Source organism: Loxodonta africana, chromosome 2 (assembly GCF_030014295.1).
Source record: "Loxodonta africana isolate mLoxAfr1 chromosome 2, mLoxAfr1.hap2, whole genome shotgun sequence".
NCBI classification, from domain to species: domain Eukaryota; kingdom Metazoa; phylum Chordata; class Mammalia; order Proboscidea; family Elephantidae; genus Loxodonta; species Loxodonta africana.
The window spans coordinates 86,319,196-86,347,037 of record NC_087343.1 but is presented as its reverse complement, the minus strand read 5'-3'; the positions used below and the strand labels follow the sequence as shown (position 1 = coordinate 86,347,037).

At 35.3% G+C, this 27,842-nt stretch overlaps 1 protein-coding gene across 8 annotated transcripts in view; it reads left to right on the top strand.

Annotated features, from left to right (window-relative positions):
• Positions 1–27,842, top strand: part of SSBP2 (single stranded DNA binding protein 2) — a 300,768-nt gene that overhangs the window by 211,369 nt on the left and 61,557 nt on the right. For all 8 annotated transcript variants that reach the window (XM_064273708.1, XM_064273715.1, XM_064273721.1 and 5 more), the window contains one exon: positions 23,750–23,809. In XM_064273708.1, the coding sequence (XP_064129778.1) occupies positions 23,750–23,809 (60 nt within the window). The remainder of the gene's footprint in view (positions 1–23,749; positions 23,810–27,842) is intronic.

Below are 27,842 nucleotides of genomic sequence, written 5' to 3'. Positions count from 1 at the left end.
GTTCAAACACCAATTTCTAACTGAGTTCCAAAGAGGTATTGACCTTCAAGAATGATCCGAATCTGAAGAAGCTAGGATGGGGTAACATTTCAGAGTTCATAAACTGAAATGTCCAAGATCACACACAATCCTAACTATTAGTTCAGAATGAGGCAAAAAAGATCAGAAGCAACTGGAAAAGAGCTGGCCATTGTTTCTCAAAATGGGTAGGGAAATCCAAAAGACTGTCTGGGTTAGACTCAGGTTTTCCCAGAAGCCAAAGACTAGGATATCAGAGAATCTCTGATTTGAAAAGACTTAATCAGAGGAGTGCTAAACAGTTTGTCCAGTGTTTCAACTTGGTTGCAGCTTCTAAATTCTAAAGTGTAGTTAACTCCAATTGCCTTTGGCCTCTGGGTAGAACATGAGATTATTTTTAACCCCAGTTATAAGTGAGGAAATGCAAAATTTTTAGTGAGTGTGAATGGAACTAGACCAAGAAAAGATTGCACCTATTAGAACTTAATGGATAAATGAAAAGAAAGAAAAATACCATGTAATTAGTACATCAAGGAACAGCTTAAGTAGTTTTGAGCTCTATTCACTATGTGATCATACTATAACAAGTACATAGAAACACTTCTGCTAAATAAACACACTGCCTTTATGCCTGTTTACATTGCAGAACATGCCTCTTCTTTTCCATTATAAGTATAGACTTCATTTCCAAGTGGCATTTATACAAACTGAATTTGCGAGTTCATAACAACTGCATTTGAAAAATAACAATTAACTTAAACTCTAAAACAAATACTTATGATCATACCCCATACATTTAATAAGTCCATCCTGAAAGGCAGTCTTTAGATGACTATCCTTCTGTTTATGGCAGATATTAACATTGTTTATAATTAAACTTTGAAGTTTTTAGTGAAATGGGAGTGCCTCTGTTGTCAAGTAGACCAATGAAGTAGAATCAATGGGAAGAATTAGATATGTAAAAGGAGGTATCAATTTAGTAAAATGAAAGCCATTGAAAATAAGACACATGTATTTCTTTTACGGGGAGTCTTTTATTGAACCAGGAATTTGTTTAAGAAACCCTGTAAATTCTCAAAGTTAACACCTACCACGAAACTGGTGAATGACTTCAGAGCAGCTTTTTTAAATTGTTAAGTCTTGTTGCTGGAGTCAGAGGAAAGACAGGAGAAGCAGCAACTGATGGAACTAGAGAATTGAACTTGACAGTTTCAGTGGAAGAAAATGCAGCCTTGTGGTATGGCGTGAGCACACAGTGTAGACACCCAGAACTCAGTCTGTACACTGACTCTCCCGTCCCAGGCTAGAGTCTTAACTCAAAAGTTTCATTGTATGCTTAGAAATCTGAATTATGCATTCAAAGCATCAGTCTGCCATTTATTCACTTTCATAGCATTTATACAAAACAACAGGCAAGGGGCTTTGATTCCTGCAAGTTTATTGGAATAGGCAGCAGGGTTCCTTAGACCAATTCGATTTCTTTTCACTTATGTACAATGATGAAAATAGTTTAGTAAAAGGTATAAATTAAAACAAAGGGAAAGCACTTAATCCTTTTGTATTTTAAAAAATTAGACTATTAACTCTTTTATCTTACAGAACTCTCTAATTTTATGGAGTAAGTAACAGCAAAGCTTTCCTTGTGAATTTCCTGTAACTTATACAACATTAAAGAAAAAGACTTTTCTTACTTCAGTCAGAAAAATTTTTGAGGGGGATCAAAGTGCTTTATTTTTATTCCCTTCTCTTTACCACAAGAAAACGTTTAAGGAAACTATATATATATATATATATATATATATATATATATATATTTATCACCCTAATAACTAAACAGATTTTTATATTTTATATAAAAACAATCTTTTAATAGGTGCTGATATAGATAATATCTGAGTTTATAACTAATGTGGGATATGCTTGTATATATCTAATTTTGAACACTGGATAGCTCTTTATTCATTTTTACCAGGTACCATTTTTTGTTTTGATTTTTATCTTGATACGTTTATTGTATCCTAGTCACTGGAGTCACTGAATCTTTAGTTTTCTTAACTGAAATCACTGCAAACTAATAATATGTTGATGTTGGATTATAAATTTAGGATTTTGACATGAATGAGATTATAAATATTTGTCAAAGATAAAGTTTACTAAATAATTTCATTTCAGACCAAGATGGTCATTATATTTTAATATCTAAATTGATCAGAACTCTGGCATGGTAGAAAATTCATTGCTGCAGGTTTCTAAGTCACATTTTGTTCTCAGGCATAACGTTAGCAATAGTAAAACTGCTCTGCCATCTAGTGGTGGCTTGCAGATATAGCCACTTGTTCAGGGCGCAGTTTCCAAAGATGCTATTTTTAGCAAGACTGCCCTGTGGCAAGCTGACCTAATGCTTTGACATAATAATAACGCAAAAAGAAGAAAGAAAATAGAAATTTCACCTTTTCTTCATGGTGTTATTGACTAAAAAGGTGCGATATAAATAACATTCATAAAGCAACCAAGGATAAAAACAAAGCTCAGGGTAATGCAGTATTCTTGATATTTTAGAAGAAAAAAGGATGAAACAAAATGAATCGAAGATGGGGAAAATAATTCTTTAATCTAACACTTGAAACTTAAAAGAAAATCTAAAAGAAATGCTTCTAAAAGCTCTTGATTAAATGTTAAATATGTATCTGACTTATTCCTGGAAATAATACCTACATTTTAAGATAGCTATTTTTTTATGAGTCAGCATGACTCAACGGCAACGGCTTTGGTTTAGTTTGGCGTTTTGTTAGTCCCTGAGTATATTCATCTGCTCTGCTATTCCTAGTCCTGTGCTTTCGGGATCCAGCCACTGCATTATCGGTAGCACCAGCTTTATTCATACTGCACATACCTGTTAGATTCCCTCTGTTGTTAATCTTTGCATGGTCTTCCCTCTCAATGGTTTGCCTTTCTTCCTACCTTTCCTGAGCGTGGCTGTTTCAGAAATTAGTTTTAGGAAGCACTGGACACTAGGAGAAAATCCCTTTGCCGCCCCCGGAAGTTGTAGATACCATCTTTGATCTTAGGTAATGAACCAAAAGATTAGTTATTATATTCTGTCTTAGTTTGAATAAGTAGGGTTCTGGAAATCTCAAATAGAATTGACTTACTGAACTATAACATCTGATGGTATTCATAAATATAGTTTAAAAAGTCAGACATTAAAAGTAGCTTATCTCAGAATTAAATATGCCAGGGTTTGGATGGTGGGGGTGGTAGGGACTGCTTATTTATCAAACTTCAAGAAATAAAAAGTGAGGTTTAATTTTCTTAAAAATGTAACTTTGAATCTTTAAAGAACAGAAACTCTAAACATAGAAAAATAGAACTAGTATAAAGATAAAAGCGGCCTAAAAAAATAAAGATGCCTGACAGCTGCTGGCTTTGATAATGCTATCCTGCAGTTGTGGTAATAGTTTTTCTGGCCTCAACTATTAAAACAAATTAAAACTGCTCAGCTTGAGTAACTAAAATAAGCATTTTTTAAAATTGCAATTTCAAACAACTAAAGACATTATAGCAGTGACTAGATGGACAGAGAGCAGAGAAGGGAATGTTAGGTGTTCTGAGTCTTGAGTTTTCCAATTAGAATAGAATGAAATAGCTTCCTGTTAGAAACCCTACTTTTTTTTTTTTTGTCAAAATTAGTATTTAGGAAAAAGTTAGTTTGGCCATCCTGGACCACTATTTGGTTTTCCTTTTGCTTTCATTCTGCTCATGCAAGCTAAAGGTGTCAAGATATGTAGTATGAAACAATAAACTGTTCTATATTTTAAAAAGAGCTTAGTTATTTTTCAGATATTTTGAAAATGCAATTATTATTTAAATTTCCTACTATTGAAAATTCTTCCTAGAGTGCTACAGTTTTGATTAAAGCCCAGTTGGGGAAAAAATGAATTTATATATAACAAATTGCAAATATGCAAAGGCCATTTATAATTTGATTTTAGTTTTTTACTTAATATTAGTAACAGAAACAAAAATGGTCACCATTTTTTAGGACATTAAAGATAAGGAAGGGGTTATTAGATTTGTTATAAATTCCTTATATAGATGGAATGGTTTGTGTTAAGTATGCATTAGTATGTCTTCATATTTTATGCACACCTTATCACTAGGCGATGTTCAGGAATCATGAGTCTTATGTTCTATATCAGGTGTGGACAAACTTATTCTGTGAAGAACCAGGTAGTGAATATTTTGGTTTTGTAAGCCACACATCTCTCTAACAGCTACTTAACTCTGCCTTTGAGGTGTGGCAGCAGCCATAGACAATACACAAGCTAATGAGCGTGGCTTCACTCCAGTAAAACGCTATTTATAGAAACAAGTGGCGGGCCGAGCTCCTGTTCTATATGAACATGGTCACCACTAGATAGTTTTTAAGAGATTCAAAAGGATAAAGGACTAAGAATAATATTTCTCCAACTGTGTCCTGTGGACTGCTGATATGAGAATACTGGGAGTTACCCCACTGCTAGTATATCAGAATACACTAAAAAAAAAAAAACACTAGGAGGGGTGAAAAAAAAGCTGAAAATCCTTTGTGTTTTTGTGGGGTTTTTATTTTGTTTTCACAGGCGAGTCTTACAAATCAAAGCTTGAGAACCACTGCCGAAGATTGCTCACAGCATTCAGCAACAAATATTTGTTACACCCTATGGGAGTCGGAATTGACTCAACAGCACTGGGTTATGCTAGGGTTACGGAATTGAACAAAATAAATAGAAATCCTTGCCTTCGTAGCACTTAGAGTCTACTAAAGAAGACAGCCCGTAAACAAAATAAAAATTATTTTAAAATATGCCATATGGTACATGTGATAAGGGTTAGGAATAAAAATGAAACAAGAGAAAGATAGGTGGTGGTGGGAAGTTTTGGATAGGGCAGCCAGGGAAGGACTGATGTCATTTGGGTAAAGATCTGAAGGAAGTGAGGGAACAAGCCATTCATGTAGCTAGAGGAAGAAAGTTCTAGGTTGAGAGGCAAACAAGTACAGAGACCCTGAGTTCAAATCATGACTGAATTTTTCAAGGGACAACAAAAAGTTCTGTGTAGCTGAAGTGGGAAGAATAATTAGACATGAAGTCACAGATAATAGAAGTTCAGATCAAGTAGAGCCTTGTAAGTCCTTGTAAGAACTTTGGGTTTTACTCTGGAGGGTTTTAACAAGGTCTTTTCTGGCCACTGTGTTGAGAATAGTCTGTAGGAGGGAAGAGTGGAAACAAGGAGACCAGTTTGGATGCTGTTGCTAAAGTTTTGGCAAGAATTTATTATGGCCTGGATTGAGGTGGTAGCAGTGGTGAGAAGTGGTTGGATTGTAGATATACTTTGAAGCTAGAGCCAACATATTTGTATATAAGTTATGAGAGGAAAAAGAGAAGTCAAGGACTACATGACTTGTAGCCTATTGACTGGAAGAATGAATTGGCAATTACTGGGGTAAGTAAAATTTCAAGAGGAGGCATGAGGAGGATATCAGAAGCTCAGTTTTGAACCTGTTAAGGTCTAGATGGCTATTACTTATTCAAGAGATACTGAATAGGGAGCAAGATGTCAGAGTATGCAGTTTTAGGGGTGAGGCCCAGGCTAGACATATAACTTTGGGAATCATTAGCATATGGATAGTATTTAAAGTTATGGGCCTAGATAACATCACCAAAATGGTGAGCATAGAGACAAGAAGCTGTACAAAGACAGATCTTGAGGCACTCTGATGTTAAAAAGTGAAGGAGACCAGAAGGAACCAATAAAGAGGAATGAGATAGGAAGAAAACCAGACAATGTGGTATCCTGGAAGCCAAATGAAGAAAATGTTTCAAGGAGGAGAATGATCAGCTGTGTCAGATGCTGCTACAGCTGAAGTTACTCAAGGACTAGGAGCTGACCATTGGATTTAACAACTAGATGATCATTGGTGGCCTTGATAAAGCCGATTTCAGTCCAGTAAAAGGGGATGGTACGGTAAACTGGGGAGAGAGAAATGGGTAGCAATGGATATGGTCGTCTTTTTAAAGGAGTTATAAAGGGAAAGAGAAATGAGGCAGTAGCAGCTAGATGGAGAAGGGGGGTTGGTCAGAGAAGTTTTGCTGGGAGTGAGGTGTTGGCAGCTCGGCCAGCACCTGTGGGCGGGGAGAACATAGACATAGACTAGTGCCAGGTATCACCCATTCTCCCCAGCAATCATAATCTTATATATAAGATATAATTTCAGGGACTAGAGCAATCGGATACCCTCTGTGCATTAAGAAAGCATAAAATAGAATTAATTACTTACAATGACTAGAAATGTGAATGCTACCTGTTTTCTGTCCTTTTTATATTTTGACATTGTAAATATTTTGACATTAGTAAATATTTTTCCACTTGATTTGCCTTATCGGTTTTATTGTGTACATGTATTTATTTAATACACATATCTTTCACAATGCATATTTTAAAAAGGGGATGCAGAAATATTTTCAGTTGGTAAAAGCCATGAAGGAGCCCTGGTGGCACAGTGGTTAAGTGCTCAGCTGCTAACCAAAAGGCTGGCAGTTCAAATTCACCAGGCACTTCACAGGAGGAAGATGTGGCAGTCTGTTTCCGTCAAGATTACAGCCTTGGAAACCCTATGCAGCAGTTCTGCTCTGTCCTGTGGGGTCACTATGAGTCAGAATCAACTCGATGGCAGTGGGTTTGGTTTTGGTTTAGTATAATCTGTATCCTCTCATCTTGTTTATGTTTATACTTTGTAGCTTAGTCAAATTACTAAACTTCAATTGCAAGATAAACTTCTTAATAATTTCTGTAAAAATCTCCTCTGTAGAAGGATGATCTTATACAGTTCAGATGTGAATTGAGTAGCCTAAATATAGACTCCATGTTTGTAGGGAAGCAAGCAAACAAATACGAGCATATCATTTCATTTCTAAGGATAGTAAAAGTATGTATAATCTGCTACTTATATCAGAAGTCTGTGAGCACGAGCTAGTTTCATTAACATCTGTTATGTCTGCATGCAAATTTGAGAGGACTACAGTTTACCCTGTAAAAGCCTTGCTAGCATATCAAGATATCAGAAGTGTGAGAACTAAGAGGCGTGTTTTTTGCAGTGGTACATTTAAGTAAATTAGAGTATCTGTCTCCCGGCACTCTCATCCAGACCAAGTTTACATAGCAGTGTGAAAACGGGAAGAATACTTTTGTATTCTTTAACGATTAGTTAGAAACTTTTTCTTTCTTTTTCAAGAGCGGTTTTCAAAAATTACTTTTTTACGTTTTAGCTTCTATTTTAATTGACTCAGCTTGTTGTCTTATCCTAAATTATAAATCCTCAATAATATTTTCATACTTCATGTAGGAGACCTGGTTTTGATTCCCAGCTAAGGTACCCCATGCGCAGCCACGAACTGCCTACCAGTAGAGGCTTGCGTGTTGCTATGATGCGGAACAGGTTTCAGCAGAAATTCCAGACAAAGATGGAGTAGGAAGAAAGACCTGGTGATCTATTTCTGAAAATCCACCAGTGGGTCACAGCAGTCTGATCTGCAGCTGATCGTGGGGATGGCACCAGACGAGGCATCGTCTCGTTCTGTTGTGCCTGGGGTTGCCTTGTGGCATCAGTCACTAACGAGAGGCGGCACCAGAGCCAGATTCAGTTTATGCAGAGCTCCAACTGCTTGTCTCACAAGCACACGTACACACACACACACGTGTGTGTATCTCTGAATATAAATTCATGTAAAATAAATTTTTGAAGTTTTTCTAGAGTGTTTTTCAAACTTTCATAATGTATTAGGCCAGCAGATAGTATAGTCCCCGTTCACATTCCAAAGTCCATTGGCGCACCCCTGTAGCCAAAGGCTATATAGTAACGAAGGCTTGAGAAATAGTCTCATCTTCTTGGAAAGGCCCGTAATGTGAGTGACCAGTTTTGATTTATATTCAGTATCTTGGGGTTACTTACTCTATTCTCCTTATTACTCTTATTCTTATCTTCCTCTGGAAGTTATAATTTATCCTGTTTAACAAGCAAAATTTCCTCCTCTAGACATATTTTATAAGCACTAGGCAAGCATTGGAAACCCTGGTGGCATAGCGATTAAGCACTTTGGCTGCTAACCAAAGGGTCGGCAGTTTGAATCGGCCAGGCGCTCCTTGGAAACTCTATGGGGCACTTCTACTCTGTCCTATAGCGTCGCTATGAGTTGGAATTGACTTCACGGCACTGGGTTTGGGTTTTTTAGGCAACCACTGGGGCCCTGGTAGCACAGTGGTTAAGAGCTTGGCTGCTAATCAAAAGATCAGCAGTTGGAATCCACCAGCCACTCCTTGGAAACCCTGTGGGGCAGTTCTACTCTGTCCTGTAAGGTTGCTATGAGCCAGAATCGATTCGATGGCAGTAGGTTTTTTTTTTTTTTTTTTTAAGACAACCGTATAAACTACTCCACGTCCAAAGAATCAATCTGCTTGTAATTCCAGGCAGTATTAAGTTAGCCTTCTCAAAATAATATAAAGGAGACTGGATCTGTTATTACGTTACAGTTATTTTATGTGAGTTATTTTAATTGTTTCGTGATGATAGGATAGCTAAGATGTATGGGAGATAATGACACATTTATGCTTACCAGCAGAATATGCCTGCACAAGTGTGTCATTTTGTGAGCTAAATTAGTTTAGTACTTGTTGGAATTAAAATGTGTTAATCAAGAGTGTCTTATCCACTGTGGTGTCAGTAATATCTGATGGAGACATTCGTGAAAAACAGAAAAGACTAAACAAATTAAGATATATGAATTGTAAAGTAACTTTGACAAAATTCATTGGATGTATAATTCATGCTTCATTACTTTTCTTCAGAATACTCATGAAACATCTCATGGAATTTTTAAAATTAAAACATCAACATTCTTACCATATGAAAGATGGTGGAAATAAAATAAGGAATGCACCATGCAGTAATAATCTTTTTGAAATCATATTCCCCACATTATTTATTATTAATAGCACATGACTTGAAGAAAGTTAACACATTAAAGTAAAAAAAAAAAATTACTTCTAAGTAAAATAGAAATGCGTAGAATAGAAATCTAAATAGAGAAAATCATGTGCAATAAAGAAAATTGACTAAAAGAAAAAGGACACAGAGTGAGTAAAAAGCAATATTTAAAAAGAATATTTATGCTTTTGGTTAAATCTTATAGTAAACATATTTTTATTAACTTTCCAGGATTATGAATAAACAGTTAAATCCTGCCTTATCATTTTCTAAAATTATGTTTGGAAGAAGTTTTTTCCTTTCAAAAATTCTAGAATAATTTTTGTCATAGAATTGTGTCTTATTCCATGAGTCTGCTTAAAACAGCACATTGACAATATCAGAAAAAAAAGATTGCATTTAAAGCCATATTTGTGTAGGACCAACTGAGGTATGTATTTGATCTTTATATAATTTAATACAATTGCTGAAGATAACCCATATTTTTCCAGGCTGTATTTTACTTTGTACCTTGTGTTTTTGCTTAAATGTTGACGAAAGCAAATTGCCTTTAGGCAAAAACCATTTTCTTACAGGTTTTTGGACTAAAGATGGTTATGTACCAAAGACAGTATAGTATTAACGAAGCAGACGGATGAGTTTAATATTCTTACTTAAATGTTCAGTCTTTTCTTAATGGAAATAAAAACTGTAAGGCAAAGCAAACTGTTTTGGAGACCTAAAGATTATAACTTTTTGACTGTATTTCAGTCTAAAGAGATTAGTATCCCATGTGTAAACATAGCAGTATCTGAGATAAACAACTGAGAGATATGAGCTGCTATATGGGATTATTAGCAGCTCTCATGGCTAGTCTGTACTTGAGAAAAAGATTAATAAAGTTATCATGCTTTTCTTGCCAAATCATACATAAATTAACCTGGCATCCTTTTATATCAAATAAAAAAAAAAAAAGTGGTTACAAAATACTGCTACTCTGTAAAACTATCTAAGAACCCTGCCACCCCCAAAAAAGAAAAATCTGAAAGTAGTAGGAGAGAATAAAAAGGGGTTTTTATAACATCAGAACCCTGGTGGTGCAGTGGCTAAGTACTTGGCTGCTAACTGAGAGTTTGGAAGTTCAACCCACCAGCTGCTCTGTGGTGGAAAGATGTGGCCGTCTTCTTCCATAAAGATTACAGCCTTGGAAATGCTATGGGGCAGTTAAAATCTGTCTGTAGCCTTGCTATGAGTCACAATCCAATCAATGGTAATGGGTTTGTATTTTTCATAAGTTCTCTTATATGCTGATGATAATGGATATTATAATTACATTCAGTATCTTCTTGGGGTTGCTCACTCTTTGCTCTTTACCTACTCTTGTTCTTACCATCTTCTGAAGTTATAATTTATCCTGTTTAAACAAGCAGGATTTCCCCCTGTAGACAAATTTTATAAGCACTAGACAACATTTGGACCCTGGTAGTGCAGGGCTTAAGAGCTTGGCCGCTAACCAAAAGGTCAGCAGTTCGAATCCACCAGCCACTCCTTGGAAACCCTGTGGGGCTGTTCCCCTCTGTCCTGTAGTGCTGCTATGAGTCAGAACCGATTTGACAGCAATGGGTATTTTTTTTTTTTTTTTAGACAACCATATAAACTTTTCTAAAATTGTGATTTACTTTTCACAATATCAGTTGATGCAACCTATTTTTAGTAAGACAAATAAATTGGTCAAGTTTTCTACAAGAAAACCAAGCTTTAAGACATTTTTAACTGGGTTTTAGAGTTTCCGAACAACCTTATTCATTCACTCAGTGAGCCAGCTACTGAACTGTCCAAATGGTTATTGAATACCTGTTCTGTATATTCTAATTCTTTTATAATGTGCTAGCTGCTTCTTTCTCTTCTTCATGAACCTTGTTACAAATTAGCACGTTATAGTGAACAGTTTTATTGTAACGATGGTATTCCACAAATAATGCCATATCCTTTTATCACCATTCCCACCCATCTTCAAGCATTCCCTGTTAGCATTTGACTTAAAAAAAACAAATGACTAAAGTTTGCATATATTCTTTTCAAAAATCAACCAAAAAAGTTCTAGAAAACAGAGGCAAAGCTCTGTAAACTTATTTCAGTTGTCTCATTTCTTTTAGAGGGGGAGTCAAGAGCACATGCTAATTAGTGCTTTATATGCAAATTAACTCTCTTACCTGAAATACCACTGCCTTTTCAGCTTTTTGTGGTTGAATGGTAGTAAGGGTAAAGAATTATGCCTTAAGTGAAAGGTTGCACAGTTGCTGGGGACCTAGAAGGAAGTGCCAACTCAGGCAATTTATTTATGGTCAGTTGGTCATAAGAATGAAGTATGTAGACCTTCCTTTATCAGTTAAAGGTATCACTGTAACAGTATGTCATAAAGGTTAGAACACTAGAAGAGCTATTAAGAGATTTGGTCTTTGTTTTTCTTTTATATGAGTTAGATTAACCTAGTAAACTGTAAAAAGTAAAACTTTCTGCTCTAAAATGCATCATAGAGGAATATAAACCAAAACTAAACCCGTTGCCGTCATAGCAACCCTATAGGACAGAGTAGAACTGCCCCATAGGATTTCCAAGGAAAAGCTGGTGGATTTGAACTGCCGACCTTTTGATTAGCAGCCGGACACTTAACCGCAGCACCACCAGGGCCCCCGTAAAGGCATATTAAAGTAAAATTGTATAAGTCAAATTTTATTTAAATGTACAATACAGAACTTATAAAATTTCAAGCAAGTCATTTTGTGAAGTAAAACGTCATTTTTTAAGTGGTCACTGAATAGTTTTGAAAGTTCATATTTTCTTATACTTGATAAATGTGTATTTCTTTCAATTGTTAAAAAGACTTTTTTTTTTAATTAGAAGAAAATTTCATGGGATAGTTTTGTCTTCCAAAAAGCAGTAGAAGTCCTAAGTTACTTAGAATTAGGTAATCATGTATAATCATATGTTTTAGAACATACCTGAGACTTGAAGTTTTTTGAGGTATAACTATCTTAAATATATTACTCCATTCTATAGAAGTTAATGTTCTCTTCGACATTGAATTATTCTAAAATGTGCTTATAAAGTAAAATACAGTGAATAGAAAATGTTTAAGTTGTTGGCATTTAAAAAAAGCATTTTCACTTTTTAATGATTAAAAATTTTTTTTAAATCAATTTGTCCTTCAAAACTAAGATTTAGAGAGTTGTTAAAGCCAAGTTGAAATATTTAAAATAAGATAGATGGTGATTTATACATTGCTGCACATTTTTAAGGATTGTAAGAATTAACAGGTTTACTTTATGGACTAATTACCTTGTCATTAAGGTATTTACTTATTCCGATAATAGATAATTTTTGTCCTCTGTCCTTCATATCAAAACACACAGGATGTTTTGGAGTCATCCTTCTCATAAACAAAGCATTTAAAAATATAAATGCCCTTTTCTCTTAAATTCTTTGAAATTTTTAAAAGAAATATTTTCAGTAAAAGGCAATGTTTTACCATATTTTGAGAATGCTTAAGTTCTTACGAGTCCTGGTAATTTTTAGGGAAGCTCAAATATATTTTCTAAGCAACATTTTAGACTTCCTTGAATATACTTTAGTGTTCATAGCAGACATGTTAAAATTTTTTTTAATTTTAAAATTAAATTTTCTTCTGAGCAGTTTCTTCAGTCTAATTTGTCTGCAGCATAAAACATACTAAGAAAAAAGAGTGGGAAAAGATGGAAAGTTGGTTGAAGATTGAATTGTGAAGGGTCTTAGATATTAAGCTAAGGAGCATTATCCTAGAGAAGGATCGGAGACATTATCAATCATATATTTAAATTATGATCTCACAGTGTGACGTAAATAGTCTCAACCAGGCAAAAATTAAGTACAGTATATTCATATCTGAAGATCTGTAATTCTAGTCTCGGTTGTTTATCATAAGAAATTTGTACCCAGACCAATAAAGGGACATGATCAATGATGTAGAATGCAGTGATACTTGGGGTGGCAGAGAATTAGAAGAAATTTGGTTATCTACCAAATTAAAATTATGGTGGATACACTTAAAGAGTGTTATGTTGTTGTTGTTGTTGTTGTTGTTGTTGTCAGGTGCTGTCAAGTCAGTTCTGACTCACAGCAACCCTGTGTACAACAGAATGAAACACTCCAGTCCTGCGCCACCCTCACAATCGTTGTTATGCATGAGTGCGTTGCTGCAGCCACTGTGTCAATCCATAGTTGAAGTCTTACTCTTTTTCACTGGCCCTGTTTTACCAAGCACAATGTCCTTCTCCAGGGGCTGATCCCTCCTGATAACATGTCCAAAGTATGTGAAACATAGTCTTGCCATCCTTGCTTCTAAGAAGCATTCTGGTTGTACTTCTTCCAAGACAGATTTCTTCATTGTTTTGGCAGTCCATGGTATATTCAATAATCTTCGCCAGTACCATAATTCAAAGGTGTGAATTCTTCAGTCTTCCGTATTCATTGTCCAGCTTTTGCAAGCATATGAGGCGATTGAAAACACCATTGCTTGGGTCAGGCAGACCTTAGCCTTCAAGGTGACATCTTTGCTTTTCAACACTTTAAAGAGGTCTCGGTAGATTTGCCCGATGCAGCGCGTCTTTTGATTTCTTGACTGTTGCTTCCATGGGTGTTGATTGTGAAAGAGTGTTATGTAGCAGTTGAAATTAACAGATTAGATGCAAACATAGAAATATAAATTAATCTTAAAAACATGTTTAGTAAAAAAAGATATACAATGAGATATGTAACGTTTAAGCAAGTTAAAAACTACTTGTTTTCTTTTGTACAAGAAGATATACCAACAAAAAGATACTAATTAAACACATGAAATATTTCCTAAAGGGGGAGGAGAATGGGAGGAAAGTATAGGATTAAAGTTTACCAAAGAAATGGTCTTACATGGACCAGTGATTATATGTGCTATGAGTTGAGGACTATGATTAGCTCACTCTCTGAGATTAACTGAGTTAATCTAAGTTAAGGACAATATAAAGAGAAAAAAGAAATTGAAAAGAAACTAGCAAAAAATGCTTACTCATGTATATAACTCTCAGTGATCTTTAAAACTATAACGTTAGCCCTAATTTTAGGTTTCCACTTTGGGATAAGGGCCAGTTTTCATTAACAGGGAAGGTACAAACAAGAAGTCTTTTCATTCTCTTGTGAACACCATTTTTCTTTCTTTCCTTGTGCAAATAGTCAATAGCATAAATGATTAAAAGAAAGGAGATTGGAGTTCTCTCGCTAACCTATGACAACTATAAAAAAAAAATAAAAAATTTTATATCAAGTTTGTCAAGTTTCTCTGCTCCTTCTCAGGGAACCCAGAGATAGACACAAAATTCTTGAAGGTACACTTAATCTCATGTGATCTTTTGTAAGCGTGTAATAGTTTTTTAAATATTGTAGTCACTTCGTAAATGCTTAATTGTTTTTGGGAAAATGTATTAAGAAGTTTTTTTTAACAAGAAGGCATAATTCTGTTTTCTCCTAAATTATATCCTGTCAATAGATTTCACCATTTGGCTTTGAAGTATCAAATTCTAGATGATCAAAACCACCCACATAAAGATAATTTTAATATAAAAATAGTTAAAATTTTCAGATTTGATCATGGTATAATTCAACTTTATTGATATAGATAATCAAATTGATCATCCAAAAACAAGTGTTTCATTCTACATAATATACTTAAGACAATGGAAATGTTTTGGGTTTTGTTCCATATTTTGCCATCAAACTCCATAATTCATGTCACCATAACTCCCCCTTAAGTAAGGTGGCCTTTTCCCTTGCCTCCAGAGAAATAACCCTTGGAGTAATTTGGGTGCCTTTGTCTGGGACTTCCAGTCCACACCTGAGGATTTGCACTGGCAAGTGGGAGCTGGTACAGCAGAAAAGATACACCTACAAGGACCATATCAACTAACCTCAGGAGGCATGATTTAGTTTTTTTTCAGGACTGGCCAATAAAAGCCCAGAACACCAAGTCTCAAGGAGCTTCCTGGTTGGCAAAGGGAGAGTGGTATGTCCTTCAGACATGACAGTTTTACATTGGGAAGATTCCCAGACCTCACCTGTGCATCTTTTCCTTATGATGACCCTTATTTATATCGTTTTACTGTGATAAAAGCAGTAAGCACAGGTATAATATCGTCATTGAGTTCTTTGAGTCATTCTAGTGAATTAATGAATCCAAGGACGGTGTCCTCTTAACTCGTAAGGTCTGACCTAGCCCCCGGTGGCCAGGGACAGAGCGAGAGTATGTGCCATGGAGGGGTTGGTATCAGAAATGATTAAGTAGACAGGTAGAGGCTTGGTCAATGTCCTCATTATGGGGATTGGTTGCATGCTGATTCTTATCCTTGAAGCTGTCCTAGTGTCTCGTGTATGTCAATACGTGTACTAGGCTTAGAGGATCCAGAGATGAATATTGTATAATCCCTGCCCTCCAGGATCTCACATTCTGATAACACAAATACACATTCTGTTTTATTGCCGTGTACTAAGTCCTCAAGGACAATGGTACAAACAAAGTGCTAAGGGAATAGTGGGGAAGGAGCCTACAGAGATTTTTTAAAGAAGGAAGTGGCATTTATACTGGCTTTTGTGGGATTCATAGATATTTACTTGGCAGAGAGAAGAAAGTAGAGAGTAATCTCAAGAAAGAGAGGATATTTTGTTATGGATGAATCGTAGTTTTTAAGAAATAACAGTTAAATGCTCAGCTGCTAACTAAAAGGTTGGCAGTTTGAACCCACTCAGCTACTTTGCATGAAAAGGACCTAACGATGTGCTTCTGTAAAGATTATAGCCAAGAAAACCCTATGGGGCAGTTCTACCCTGTCATATGGGATCGCTGTGAGTCCAAATCAACTCTACTGCACCTACCAACAACAACCTTAACAATGTTAGAAAATATTAACAATATTAACATTTCAGCAATGTATCGTTAAAGATGCACAGTTTTATCATACATATCTTAAAATAAGTTAGTGCTTAAAATTGTTCATATCACTTGAAATTTCAGTAGTAGTAAATTATTTATAAAACAGTTCCTTCGAGGGGTCGAGGACCTTCAGAAGGAAAGAATTGTACGGAGCAGTCTACTTTCAGCTAATGTGAGGGAAGATAAAGAGCTGGTTCTTTCTAATTCTTAGAGAATTGAGATAAAACTGAGGGCTTATAAAAGATCAAATAAGAAGACAAATACTCCTACTTCTTGGTAGCAGAAAGGGCAAGGAACAAAAGAAAATCTCTCTTTTAGAAAAGCAGAAGTTTAAAATTCTGTGAATAAATCTTGATATAATGGGAAATAATCCTTTAAAATGTAACGACTTTCATTCTGAAATAAATTATGACTCTAAAAGGTACCATCTTTTCTTTAAAGCACTACTTGGGGGAAATGAGCTGAACACTTGGTTTGTATTTCAATTAAAGTACTGTTTTTTTTAAGTCACCAAATATTTGTTGATTTCCTGGTTTTGTATATATTTTTATTCCTTCCACTTTGGCTTGTCCCATTTATTCTAGACAGATAACTGAAACATGTATAAATGAGAATTTATACCTGTAAATGTAGTTTTCATGTGCCAGGGTACTAACCATGCTATCCAATTTATCTTATATCATAAAGCAAAGAAGCTTACTCTGTGCATTTAGCCTAATTTTGGAAATTTTCTTAAAAAGCATAACCCTGATTTTTTCAGTTATTCTTAGTTACTACTCATTCTATTAAGTCGGGGTGATGCAATATGACTTCTGAAGGTAGGCACCACACTGAAATATTTCATGTTTTCATTGATGCTTGCCATTTGGTGAAGAGAACATTCTATTTGTTCTAGATTGGTAGACTGATGTAGAAAAAAAATTTTCTGAATAATTGTTTCTTCTATTAATTACAAGACTATGAAACTTGAAAAATCCTCAGCAGAGGGCAGGGATCTTTATCTGCTTTGTTCACTGATATATCCAACCATTTAAAATAGTACCTTTGCAAGTGTTTAACAAATATTTGTTGATGGAATAAATTTCTAGCATACCTTCTAATCACTAAGTATAGCTTTTTTATTCTCCTGATTGACCTATTTCTTCTTTAGCTATATTATCTTTATTCTATAAAAGCACAGGACACATGCATGTATCCCTCTCCCCACTCATACAAACACTTCAAATATTTAGGTTGTTGTTGTTAGCGGCCGTCGAGTCGGTTCTGATTTATAGCGACCCTGGACACAATAGAATAAAACACAGCCCTGTCCTTTGTTGTCCTCACAATCTTTGCTGTGCTTGAGCCCATCTTGCTGAGGGTCTTAACTCTTTTTCACTGACCCTCTGCTTTACCAAGCATGATGTCCTTCTCCAGGGACTAATCCCTCCTGATAACATGTCCAAAGTATGTGAGATATAGTCTTGCCATCCTTGCTGCTAAGCAGCATTCTGGTTGTACTTCTTCCAAGACAGATTTGTTTGTTCTTTTAGCAGTCCTTGGTATATTCAGTATTCTTTGTCTTCACCGTAATTCAAAGGCATCAATTCTTCTTTGGTCTTCCTTATTCATTGTCCAGCTTTTGCATTCATATGAGGCAATTGAAAACACCATGGCTTGGGTCAGACACACCTTAGTCTTCAAGGTGACATCTATGCTTTTCAACACTTTAAAGAGGTCTTTTGCAGCAGATTTGCCCAATGCAGTGTGTCTTTTGATTTCTTGACTGCTGCTTCCATGGGTGTTGATTATGGATCCAAGTAAAATGAAATCCTTGACAACTTCAATCTTTCCTCTCTTTATCGTGATGTTGCTCATTGGTGCAGTTGTGAGGATTTTTGTTTTCTTTATGTTGAGGTGCAGTCCATATTGAAGGCTGTGGTCTTTGATCTTCATCAGTAAGTGCCTGAAGTCCACTTTGAGCAAGCAGGTTGTTAAAGACTTTTTCTCCAATTCTGATGCCCCCTTCTTCTTCATATAGTCCAGCTTCTCAGGTTATTTGCTCAGCATACAGATTGAATAGGTATGGTGAAAGGATACAACCCTGACGCACACCTTTCCTGACCTTAAACCACGCAGTAGCCCCTTCTTCTGCTCAAACAACTGCCTCTTGATCTATGTACAGGTTCCTCATGAGCACAAATAAGTGTTCTGGGATTCCTGTTCTTTGCAGTGTTATCTATAATTTCTAATGATCCACACAGTTGAATGCCTTTGCGTAGTCAATAAAACATAGGTAAACTTCTTTCTGGTATTCTCTGCTTTCAGCCAGGATTCATCTGACATCAGCAGTGATATTCCTGGTTCTACGTCCTCTTCTGAATCCAGCTTGAATTTCTGGCAGTTCCCTGTGGATATACTGCTGTAGCTGCTTTTGAATGATCTTCAGCAAAATTTTACTTGCATGTGATATCATGTCTGCGTTCCATTGGATCACGTTTCTTGAGAATAGACATAAATGTGGATGTTTTCTAGTCAGTTGGCCACGTAGCTGTCTTCCAGATTTCTTAGCATAGACGAGTGAGCACTTCCAGTGCTGCATCCATTTGTTGACACATCCCAATTGATATTCCGTCAATTCCTGGAGGCTTTTTTTTTCGCCAGCGCCTTCAGTGCAGCTTGGACTTCTTCCTTCAGTGCCATCGGTTCCTGATCATATGTTGCCTCCTAAAATGTTTGAACATCAACCGATTCTTTTTGGTATAGTGACTGTGTGTATTCCCATTTTGATGCTTCCTGGGTCATTTAACATTTTCACCTTAGAATCCTTCACTATTGCCACTTGGGGCTTGAATTTTTTCATCAGTTCTTTCAGTTTGAGAAATGCTAAGTGTGTTCTTCCCTCTTGGTTTTCTGTCTCAAGCTCTTTGCACATGTCATTATAAATACTTAACCTTGTCTTCTTGAGCCACCCTTTGAAATCTTCTGTTCAGCTATTTTACTTAATCATTTCTTCCTTTCGCTTTAGCTACGCAACATTCAAGAGCAAGTTTCATAGTCTCTTCTGACACCCATTTTGGTCTTTTCTTTCTTTCCTGTCTTTTTAATGACCTCTTCCTTTCTTCATGCTTGATGTCCTTAATGTCATTCCACAACTTGTCTGGTCTTCGGTCATTAGTGTTGAACGCATCTAGTCTATTCTTAAAATGGTCTCTTAATTCAGGTGGGATATAACTCAAGGTCATACTTTGGCTCTCATGGACTTGTTCTGATATTCTTCAGTTTCAACCTGAACTTGCATATGAGCAATTAATGGTCTGTTCCACAGTCGGCCCCTGGCCTTGTTCTGACTGATGATAATGAACTTCTCCATTGTCTCTTTGCATAGATACAGTCGATTTGATTCCTGTGTATTCCATCTGGCAAGGTCCATGTGTGTAGTTGCCGTTTATTTGTTGAAAAAAAGTATTTGCGATGAAGAAGTCGTTGGTCTTGCAAAATTCTATCATTCGATCTCCAGCATTTTTTCTGTCACCAAGGCCATATCTTCCAACTATGGACCCTTCTTTGTTTCCAACTTTTGCATTCCAGTCCCCGGTAATTATCAGTGCATCCTGATTGCCTTTTCAGTCAATTTCAGACTGCAGAAGTTGGTAAGAATCTTTAATTTCTTTATCTTTGGCCTTGGTGGTTGGTGCGTAAATTTGAATAATAGTTGTATTAACTGGTCTTCTTTGTAGGTTTATGGATATCATCCTATCACTGGCAGCTTTATACTTCAGGATAGATCTTGAAATGTTCTTTTTGATGATGAATGTAACGCCATTCCTCTTTAAGTCGTCATTCTAGTGTAGTAGACCATGTGATTGTCTGATTCAAAGTGGGCAGTACCAGTCCATTTCAGCTCACTGATGCCTAGGATATCAATGTTGATGCATTCCCTTTCATTTTTGACAATTTCCAATTTTCCTAGATTTGTATGTCGTACATTCGTGTTCTGATTGTCAGTGGATGTCTTCAGCTGTTTCTTCTCACTTTGAGTTTTGCTACGTAAGCAGCTGAATGTCCCGAAAGCTTGACTCCATCCACGTCATTAAGGTTGACTTCACTCTGAGGAAGCAGCTCTTGCCTAGTCATATCTTGAGTGCTTTCCAACCTGAGGGGCTCACTTGCGGCACTGTATGAGACAGTGCTCTGCTGCTGTTCATAAGGCTTAAACTGGCTAATTCTTTTTAGAAGTAGACTGCCAGGTCCTTCTTCTTAGTCTGTCTTAGTCTGGAAGCTCAGCTGAAACCTGTCCACCATCAGTGACCCTGCTGGTATTTGAATACCAGTGGCATAGCTTCCAGCATAACAGCAACATGCAAGCCCCCATAGTATGACAAACTGACAGATACGTGGGGGTCAAATATTCATAGTGATGTACAGTATGCTAAACTTTATACTTAAAGGCAATGCTGAAAATAATATAGTATCATGAGTTTTATTTTTTAATTTTGTATGGAATTTTAAATGTCATCTGGTCCAACTTATTCATTTTAAGGTTGAGAACACTAAAGGCTTGAAATGTTATTAGCTCAAGGCCACTGTGCTAATTACTGGTGGTTGCAAAAACTAAAAACCAGCCCCCCAGGTGCTGGTCAAATCTTCTTTCCATACACATGATAAATAATTTCCTGACGGGGAAGTTTTTTTCCAGTTGAAATATTGAGTCACCATCATGACTTCTTCAGGCAAATATTTTGGTGCCCAAGCTATTTAAAAAAAAAGGATTTGTCACAAATACCATATTTTTAAGTAAATAATTTTTTTTTTTAATGTGTGCTTTCTAAGTTTGTCAGCTGCACCCGTCCCTCTTGCTCACTATGCAAAATGCCTCCTGGGGGGAGGGCACAGTTGGCAAACAAATGTAGAAGGTAAACGTTATTTGCATAAAAGTACGATATAAAAAGTGAGCACACTTTCATAGCCAAGGACTCTTTGGAGAGTCTGTACCTTCCAGGTCACTAATGCAGGGAGTACAGATCTGCCTGTCGATAGATATCATTCATATTGTCCATAGGTAATCTCTTGGATAGATTATTACTTTTACCATAAAAGAATTTAAATCTGTTTTAATATCTTAAATTATATTTAAAAGCAAATTGGAATCTGAATAGTCAAGTACAGAATATTCTCATTTACTAGTATATAGACTCTTTTGGGCTCTGTTGCTTGTAGGTACAGGCTGATGAAGTAGGCAGTTATCTAGAAATTGTAAGGAAAGGATCAATCAAGAGCTTATGTTATAGCAGCACTATTTTTTTCACAAAAATGCTTTAACCATAGCAATCTTCATATTTTAGATAAAAGTAGTGGATTTTTATCTAAATTGGAGTTTATCTAGATTAGAGTTTCTAAGTGATTATTTTCTCTCTCTTTTGCCAAAAAAAAAAAAAAAAACCTATGGATTTGTACTTCTTGGAGGAGGGCATAGAAGAGAACATAAATTGGCTGAAATGAGAGTCTCTGTAGGTCTGTCCCAGTCGTACTCTGTAGGGACCTGTAGATTCACAGCCACCACAGTCACTGCCCCTATCTCACAGCAGTCCCTTGATGGGACCCTTCACAGTTAGTTAGGCATGTACAGACAGTCCCATTAAAATACATTAATTCACAGTGCCATAGATTAGAACAAAATTTTCCTCTTTAAATATCCTGTTAAATTGACCCTAGTATTTTTACTTTCAGTAGACCATGCAAATATTTAGTGTTCTCTTTTAAATAAGGCACTTCTCAATATTTATCTTAGCATTTGTTATTTAGTAGTATTTTAGCATCATTTCTGTTTCTTCTTTGTGTTCTATTTCAAAGTGATCTTATTACAAACAGGAATGATTAGTAACATGTTTTTATTTCCCCATGCTTCAAAAACTAAGTTGATACTGTATTTTAGATAAGTAAGTATATCATAAAACATCATTTTGTGAGAGAAGGGCAACCATTCCAAGAACAATGACACTATATTTAATTATTAATTTTAAATGAGTTCATATTTTAAAAGACAGCTTCACAAATATAATTAGAAAAAGTAAGGGAAAATAAAAGGAGTGTGAATATTGGAATAAGCTTCTAGTTGGTAGTTAATTAATCCAATTTAGAGTTTTAGAAATGATAAACAATAAGGGGCAACTTTGATCAAATATGTGAAAACTTAATGTTTTTAAATCAACTTTGTTGAAGTTGGAAAATCCACTTAGGTTTTATCAGCTGGAGGTGACAGTATTATCAGAATGATCTGTTTCTGGCCCTGTAAAACGGGCTCCTGGAAGCACCGTGACATATAAGAACACAGTGAGCAAAAAGCCTAATTATTTGCTTAACTCTAAAGTTCTTCCTGTTGGTTTGTCAGACTCTGTAACAGATAACATAGAAAAAGCCTGTATGGCATGAATTTTTTTAGGATTTTATTTTTCCAATGGTATTTTTAAAGCAGCTGTGGAAAACTTGTGTAACCATGAATTACAGCCTTAATTTCTAAGAAAAATTTTATAAAAAATACATTATAAATGTAGAATTTAATTTTGTAAGAGCTCTATAGATTTAGCGTGATCAGGCATTTGTTCATTTGCTATATGATAAATTGATTCTTAATTTATATTAATCTATTATTAATATTTTACTTAATAGTATTATTATTAATATTTTACTTAATAGTATTCAGCCCCTTAGAGGGCTGTTTGCTTATATGAAAGGAATAGTCTTACATTTCAGTAAATTGTGTATTCAGCTATAATTAAACAAAATTATATCGTGGTGATTTTTTTATTGATTCTCAAAGAAAACAGTAAAAAAATTGAATTTTGAATAATTTTGGATTTTTATTGTTTGAATAATAGTAAACAATTTGAATGTTTGACTTAGCGTCTAAATTTGGTACCCAAAGCAGAGTGATCAGAAATATTCTCCTCCTACCCAACATTCAACGATCACTAAAATGATCCTTTTAGGACACTTTTCAGGCGGTTTTTGGACTGACAGTTTCAACACATCTCAGGAGCCACTGACTCACCTAACAATATAAATTGAGTTAAGTTTTAGCATTAAGAGCATTTTATCTTCTATTACAAGAATATACTTCATAATCTACTAGGCTCATAAAATACAAAGAAATTCCAACTTTAAAATCTATAATAAATTTTGAATTATAGCAAACCTGTAATGAGGGAAAGTCAAAGCTTTTCTGACCACAAATGACCCTCGGAAAAGAAATGTCTTTACCATTTTAAACAGAGCTACAAAAAAAAAAAAGGTGAAGAAATCTGGCAACTCTGAGACTATTAAGGAAATAAGATAACCAAAAAACGGGACAATTCAGTCAAAAGTATGCTCTCAGGAACTAATTTGTATAATTTAACCAATAAGCCTCCTCCTGAAGTCTTTCCTGAGATTAAATTATCTAAATTTCATAATCTTATTTTTTACCAGTTATATATCCTTACTCTAATAATAATACATAATTGGAAAAAGTTTTGCCATGGTTATCTCAGTCATCTCTAATGTTTTTACATTTTCTTTGGAACATGTTCCATTTAGTCTTCAAAATATAAAATAAGATGGTAATCATTCTTAAAATCATTTTTTCCACCAAAAGCAGCCACGTAGAGAAGTAAATTGAGTTTTGTATAGTTCTAAAATTTTTTTGCCATTAATTTATTTTCAAATTTGTATTTCACATTGTGCTTTCTCTTTTGTTTTTGTTTGTTTGACTTCAATAGCCTTTTATGTCACCTCGGTACCCTGGAGGTCCAAGGCCCCCCTTGAGGATACCTAACCAGGTAAGATTTATGTGCAATTTAAGTTTTATTAAGAATCAATAACGAGCTTGGAAATGTTACAAACATTTCTTGTCTGATAGAATTATTAAAGTATCCTTGCTCCATTCTGTGGAATACTACTTTAGTTACATATAATCTACTTCAGGGGTCAGCAAACTGCAGCGCATAGGCTAGCTGACTGTTTCGGTAAATAAAGTTGTACTGAAATACAGCCACTCTCATTGTATTGCCCTTTTGCATGACAGCGGCAGAGCAGAGTGATGGCAGAGACCGTATGCGGCCTGCAAGCCTTAAGTATTTACTGTTTGGGTCTTCATGGTGCTTAAATAGCTCATCCATAGCCTTCTGTATTATGTAGGTGTGAGGTTCCTGAAATCTGAAATAATGAAATAAGAGGTTCTTAAAGAGTTAGCTGATCAATGGACTCTGCCTTATACTTTTAACCTAATTAAAAAAAAAAAAAAAAAAAGTCATTTTGGTAAATGCGGATTATCTTCTTGTTTAAAGAATGGCATCGAATATTTTTATGAACATATTTTGGTTTATTTTCATGGTAGTTTTAATATCATGCCTATAACATTCGCATCAAATAGCTTAAATAATGGCATACCAGGCATATAATTAGGTGGTTCCAGAAGGGTTGAATCTATTAATGAATAAATTGTTAACCTAACAATAAATCATCCACCTTTTTTCTTTTTTTAACCACAAGAGCTCTGAGATTTCATAAACTTTTGTTCTTAGTCTTTATCAATATCTTTTTATTATGCTAAAAAGAATGAAACAGAATTTTTGCTTTCAGGGAGTTTACAGTTTAATTTGGGGATTCAGGAAATGTGACGTATGTGACACAAGAAATTAAATACTGAGCTGTATGGAATATTTACGTCAAGACAATTGTCACTTTCTCAAATTCTGTTATTTATATACCTCAGCTTTATCCCAGATCTGATGTAAGGCTTGCCATCACAACTGTTTTTCTTTCATTTTTATGATCTTTCAATTTCTGCTTCCTTTCTGACTAAAAATAATGCATGAAAGTTGTACTTACTGAAACACCTATTAGCAATAGAATTCTGCTTCCCCTCTTCCTGGAATTATGCAGAGTCCTTGAATTTGTCCCAACTGAAGCAATATTCTCTACTTCTAGTGCACAGCGAGGAGTGCCAGTACCAGATCCACCCCCAGGGAAGGACTTTAAACGGGAGGCAGTGCTGGATGTCTCATGGTTTCAGTGCTTGCCAGTCTTAGCGTAGCAGCTGGAGTGCGTTTCTCCAGACTGAACCTGCATTCAGTGCATGGGGCCAGGGGAAAATGGCATGAAATAGGAAGGGGAAGTGCACAGACGCCAAGTGTTCCAACATACGGGAATTTTATTTTCTCTGTGGGTGAACCTGTATATATTGACAGTCAGATCTACTTATGTACAATGAAGCCTGCGAGAGCCAGAACACAATGGAACTGCCTTGTTTTTCCAGGTCCTAAAAGTTTTCTGCCTTTGACAGGGTACAGTCTTAACACTTACCTAATGCTCTTTATTAGTGGAAAATAATTTGTTTTCCTTCTCTGACAGGTTTCTGCCTCACACATGTTCTGGCTTTTACAGGTTGGACTGTAGGTGCCTAGTGTTTTAAATTTCTTTTTAAAGAGCAGAAATTTGCATCTTTTATTGGCGTCTTTATGGTGTTTAAATATCCCGTCCACAGCCTTGTATATTACACAGGTGTGAGGTTCCTGAAAATCTGAAATAGGGAAATGTGAGATTCTTAGGAAGGTTTTTGACTCTGTATATCCATATCAAAGATGAAAAATGTGACAGAATTATTGGAATTGTGACTTGTTGGAATGCCTGCTATGTGTAAGGTGTTATGCTAGGTTTCATATCTACAGAATAACAGAAAGTAAGATCCACTTTCAGGAAGAGGAGTGAGTTGATGGTAGGGGTGTGAAACTGTAAAAGTAGATCGTTTGAATTTTCTTAAGAACAAGTATGTAGTGCCTTTGGGTTTTTTAAAAGGGATATTACAGAGTTAAAGAAAACAATGAAGGTTTGTATATAGGCTCTCTTTCCTCAAGAATCTTAAACAGTCTTTACCTAAATGTATTTTAAAACAAGTGTACTCTTCTATGAATGGCTCTTTTTTATTTTGTGTTTCTCCATATATAGTTAAAAAAAAAAAAAAAAACCTGTTGCTGGGGAGTTGATTTCGACTCGTAGCGACCCTGTAGAACAGAGTAGGACTGCAAGTAGAACTTCCAAGGAGCAGCTGGTAGACTCGAACTGCTTGCTGACCTCTTGGTTGGCAGCCGAGCTCTTAACCACTGTGCCACCAGGGCTCCCCATATATAGTTACACTTAGTTAATTCAAACTCCTTCATTCAAAGTAAAAATATTCTACATTTACACTATTTTTCAAAAAGAATTTTCTGAGTAAATGAATCACGTCAATATCGTAAACAGTGTTGTATGAACAATGTTTAACCTATTTAGGAGGATGACCTTTTCAAACAATAAACATGGTTTTTCAATTTCATTATCTAGTCATTAAGGTAGAATTGACTTTAAGTAGAATTAGTGATTAATTGGAATAATGTATATGAAAACACAAATATTGATAAATATTTCATGCTTCAGTTTTCATTTAAATTGATACAAAGTAATGAAATTTGTTTTACTGCTAAGGCCTATCTAAGAAAATAAAAAGTGAAATATTCACCTCTTCAGTGATACTGATTGGTCATTTTAAATATGCGAAAGACATCCCTTACATAAACAGAGCCTTCAGAATTTATGATTACTAATGATTTTTTTTTTTTTTTTTTTAATGATTAGACTGTTAGACTGTAGATTTTAATTTAAGTTTTCCCAAGATGGTTTTCATGGTTCTGGACTAAATCCACAATGGTTTAAACTGTTTGTATATTTATATGCCTAGATGTTTAGAATATGATATAATGTCACTATGCTGAAAAAATTATAGGGAAGGATAATAGTTTCCAAAATTATGAAAGGAAAGTAAAATTTAAAAATCTGGAAAAATAGGTAATAAGGCAGAGGATAAACTTATAGGAGGAAACATATATTAAACATAGAAATGAAGTTCACAAAATATATTTGACTATACAGTTTTACACTGAAATTCGTTCAGATGCCGGAAAAGGGAAAGAGTCACTGATATTGTAGCATCCATAACTTACAGTCTCCTTTTCATGGATAAAATGTATAATCAGGAAAATTCACAGTATTTATTCAACACTATACTAAGGAAATTGAGGCAAGCAGAAATCAGACTATCAAGGAGATGGATGATACCAAGAATAATTAAAAATATGAGTTATTGATCCTATAGAATTGTGAGGAGCCCTGGTAACAAAGTGGTTAAGGGGTCAGGCTGCTAAGGAAAAGGTTGGCAGTTTGAATCTACCAGCTGCTCCTTGGAAACCCTACGGGGCAGCTGTATTCTGTCCTATAGTTTCGCTGTGAGTCGGAATCGACTCGACGACGGTGAGTTTTATAGAGTTTTGAGACTTTAAACTCTATCTCTCAACATTCCTGAAACACTGTCAACAAGTTTATAAATTGAAATGATGCATGGTTAGTGGTCTTGTCCATTTTATATTTTAAAGCTCAATTTAGTATTCTCAAAACATACTGTATCAGCCACTCTACTGAAAATCCTTAAAAGCTATCTGTCCAATAATAGATGAATGATTAAATGAATTATGGTATATCCATATAATGAAGTGATGTGCAGCTATTAAGAAGGATGCTATAGGATTACATTTACTGATATGATAAAATATTCATAATCTATAAAAAATTATAACCAAACATAAAAAAGAAAGCCACAAAACGTTATATATGCAATATATCATCTTTGCTGTATAGATGTACAGACTCAGACTTCTCCCCACTCACGCCCCCCGCACAAATACAGGTTTGTCAAAAAGACTATAAGGAGCATATCTTTTATTTATGGGTAGTGGGATTATTTAAAAATTTTTTTTTAAGTTTTGCATTAAGCAAGCATTC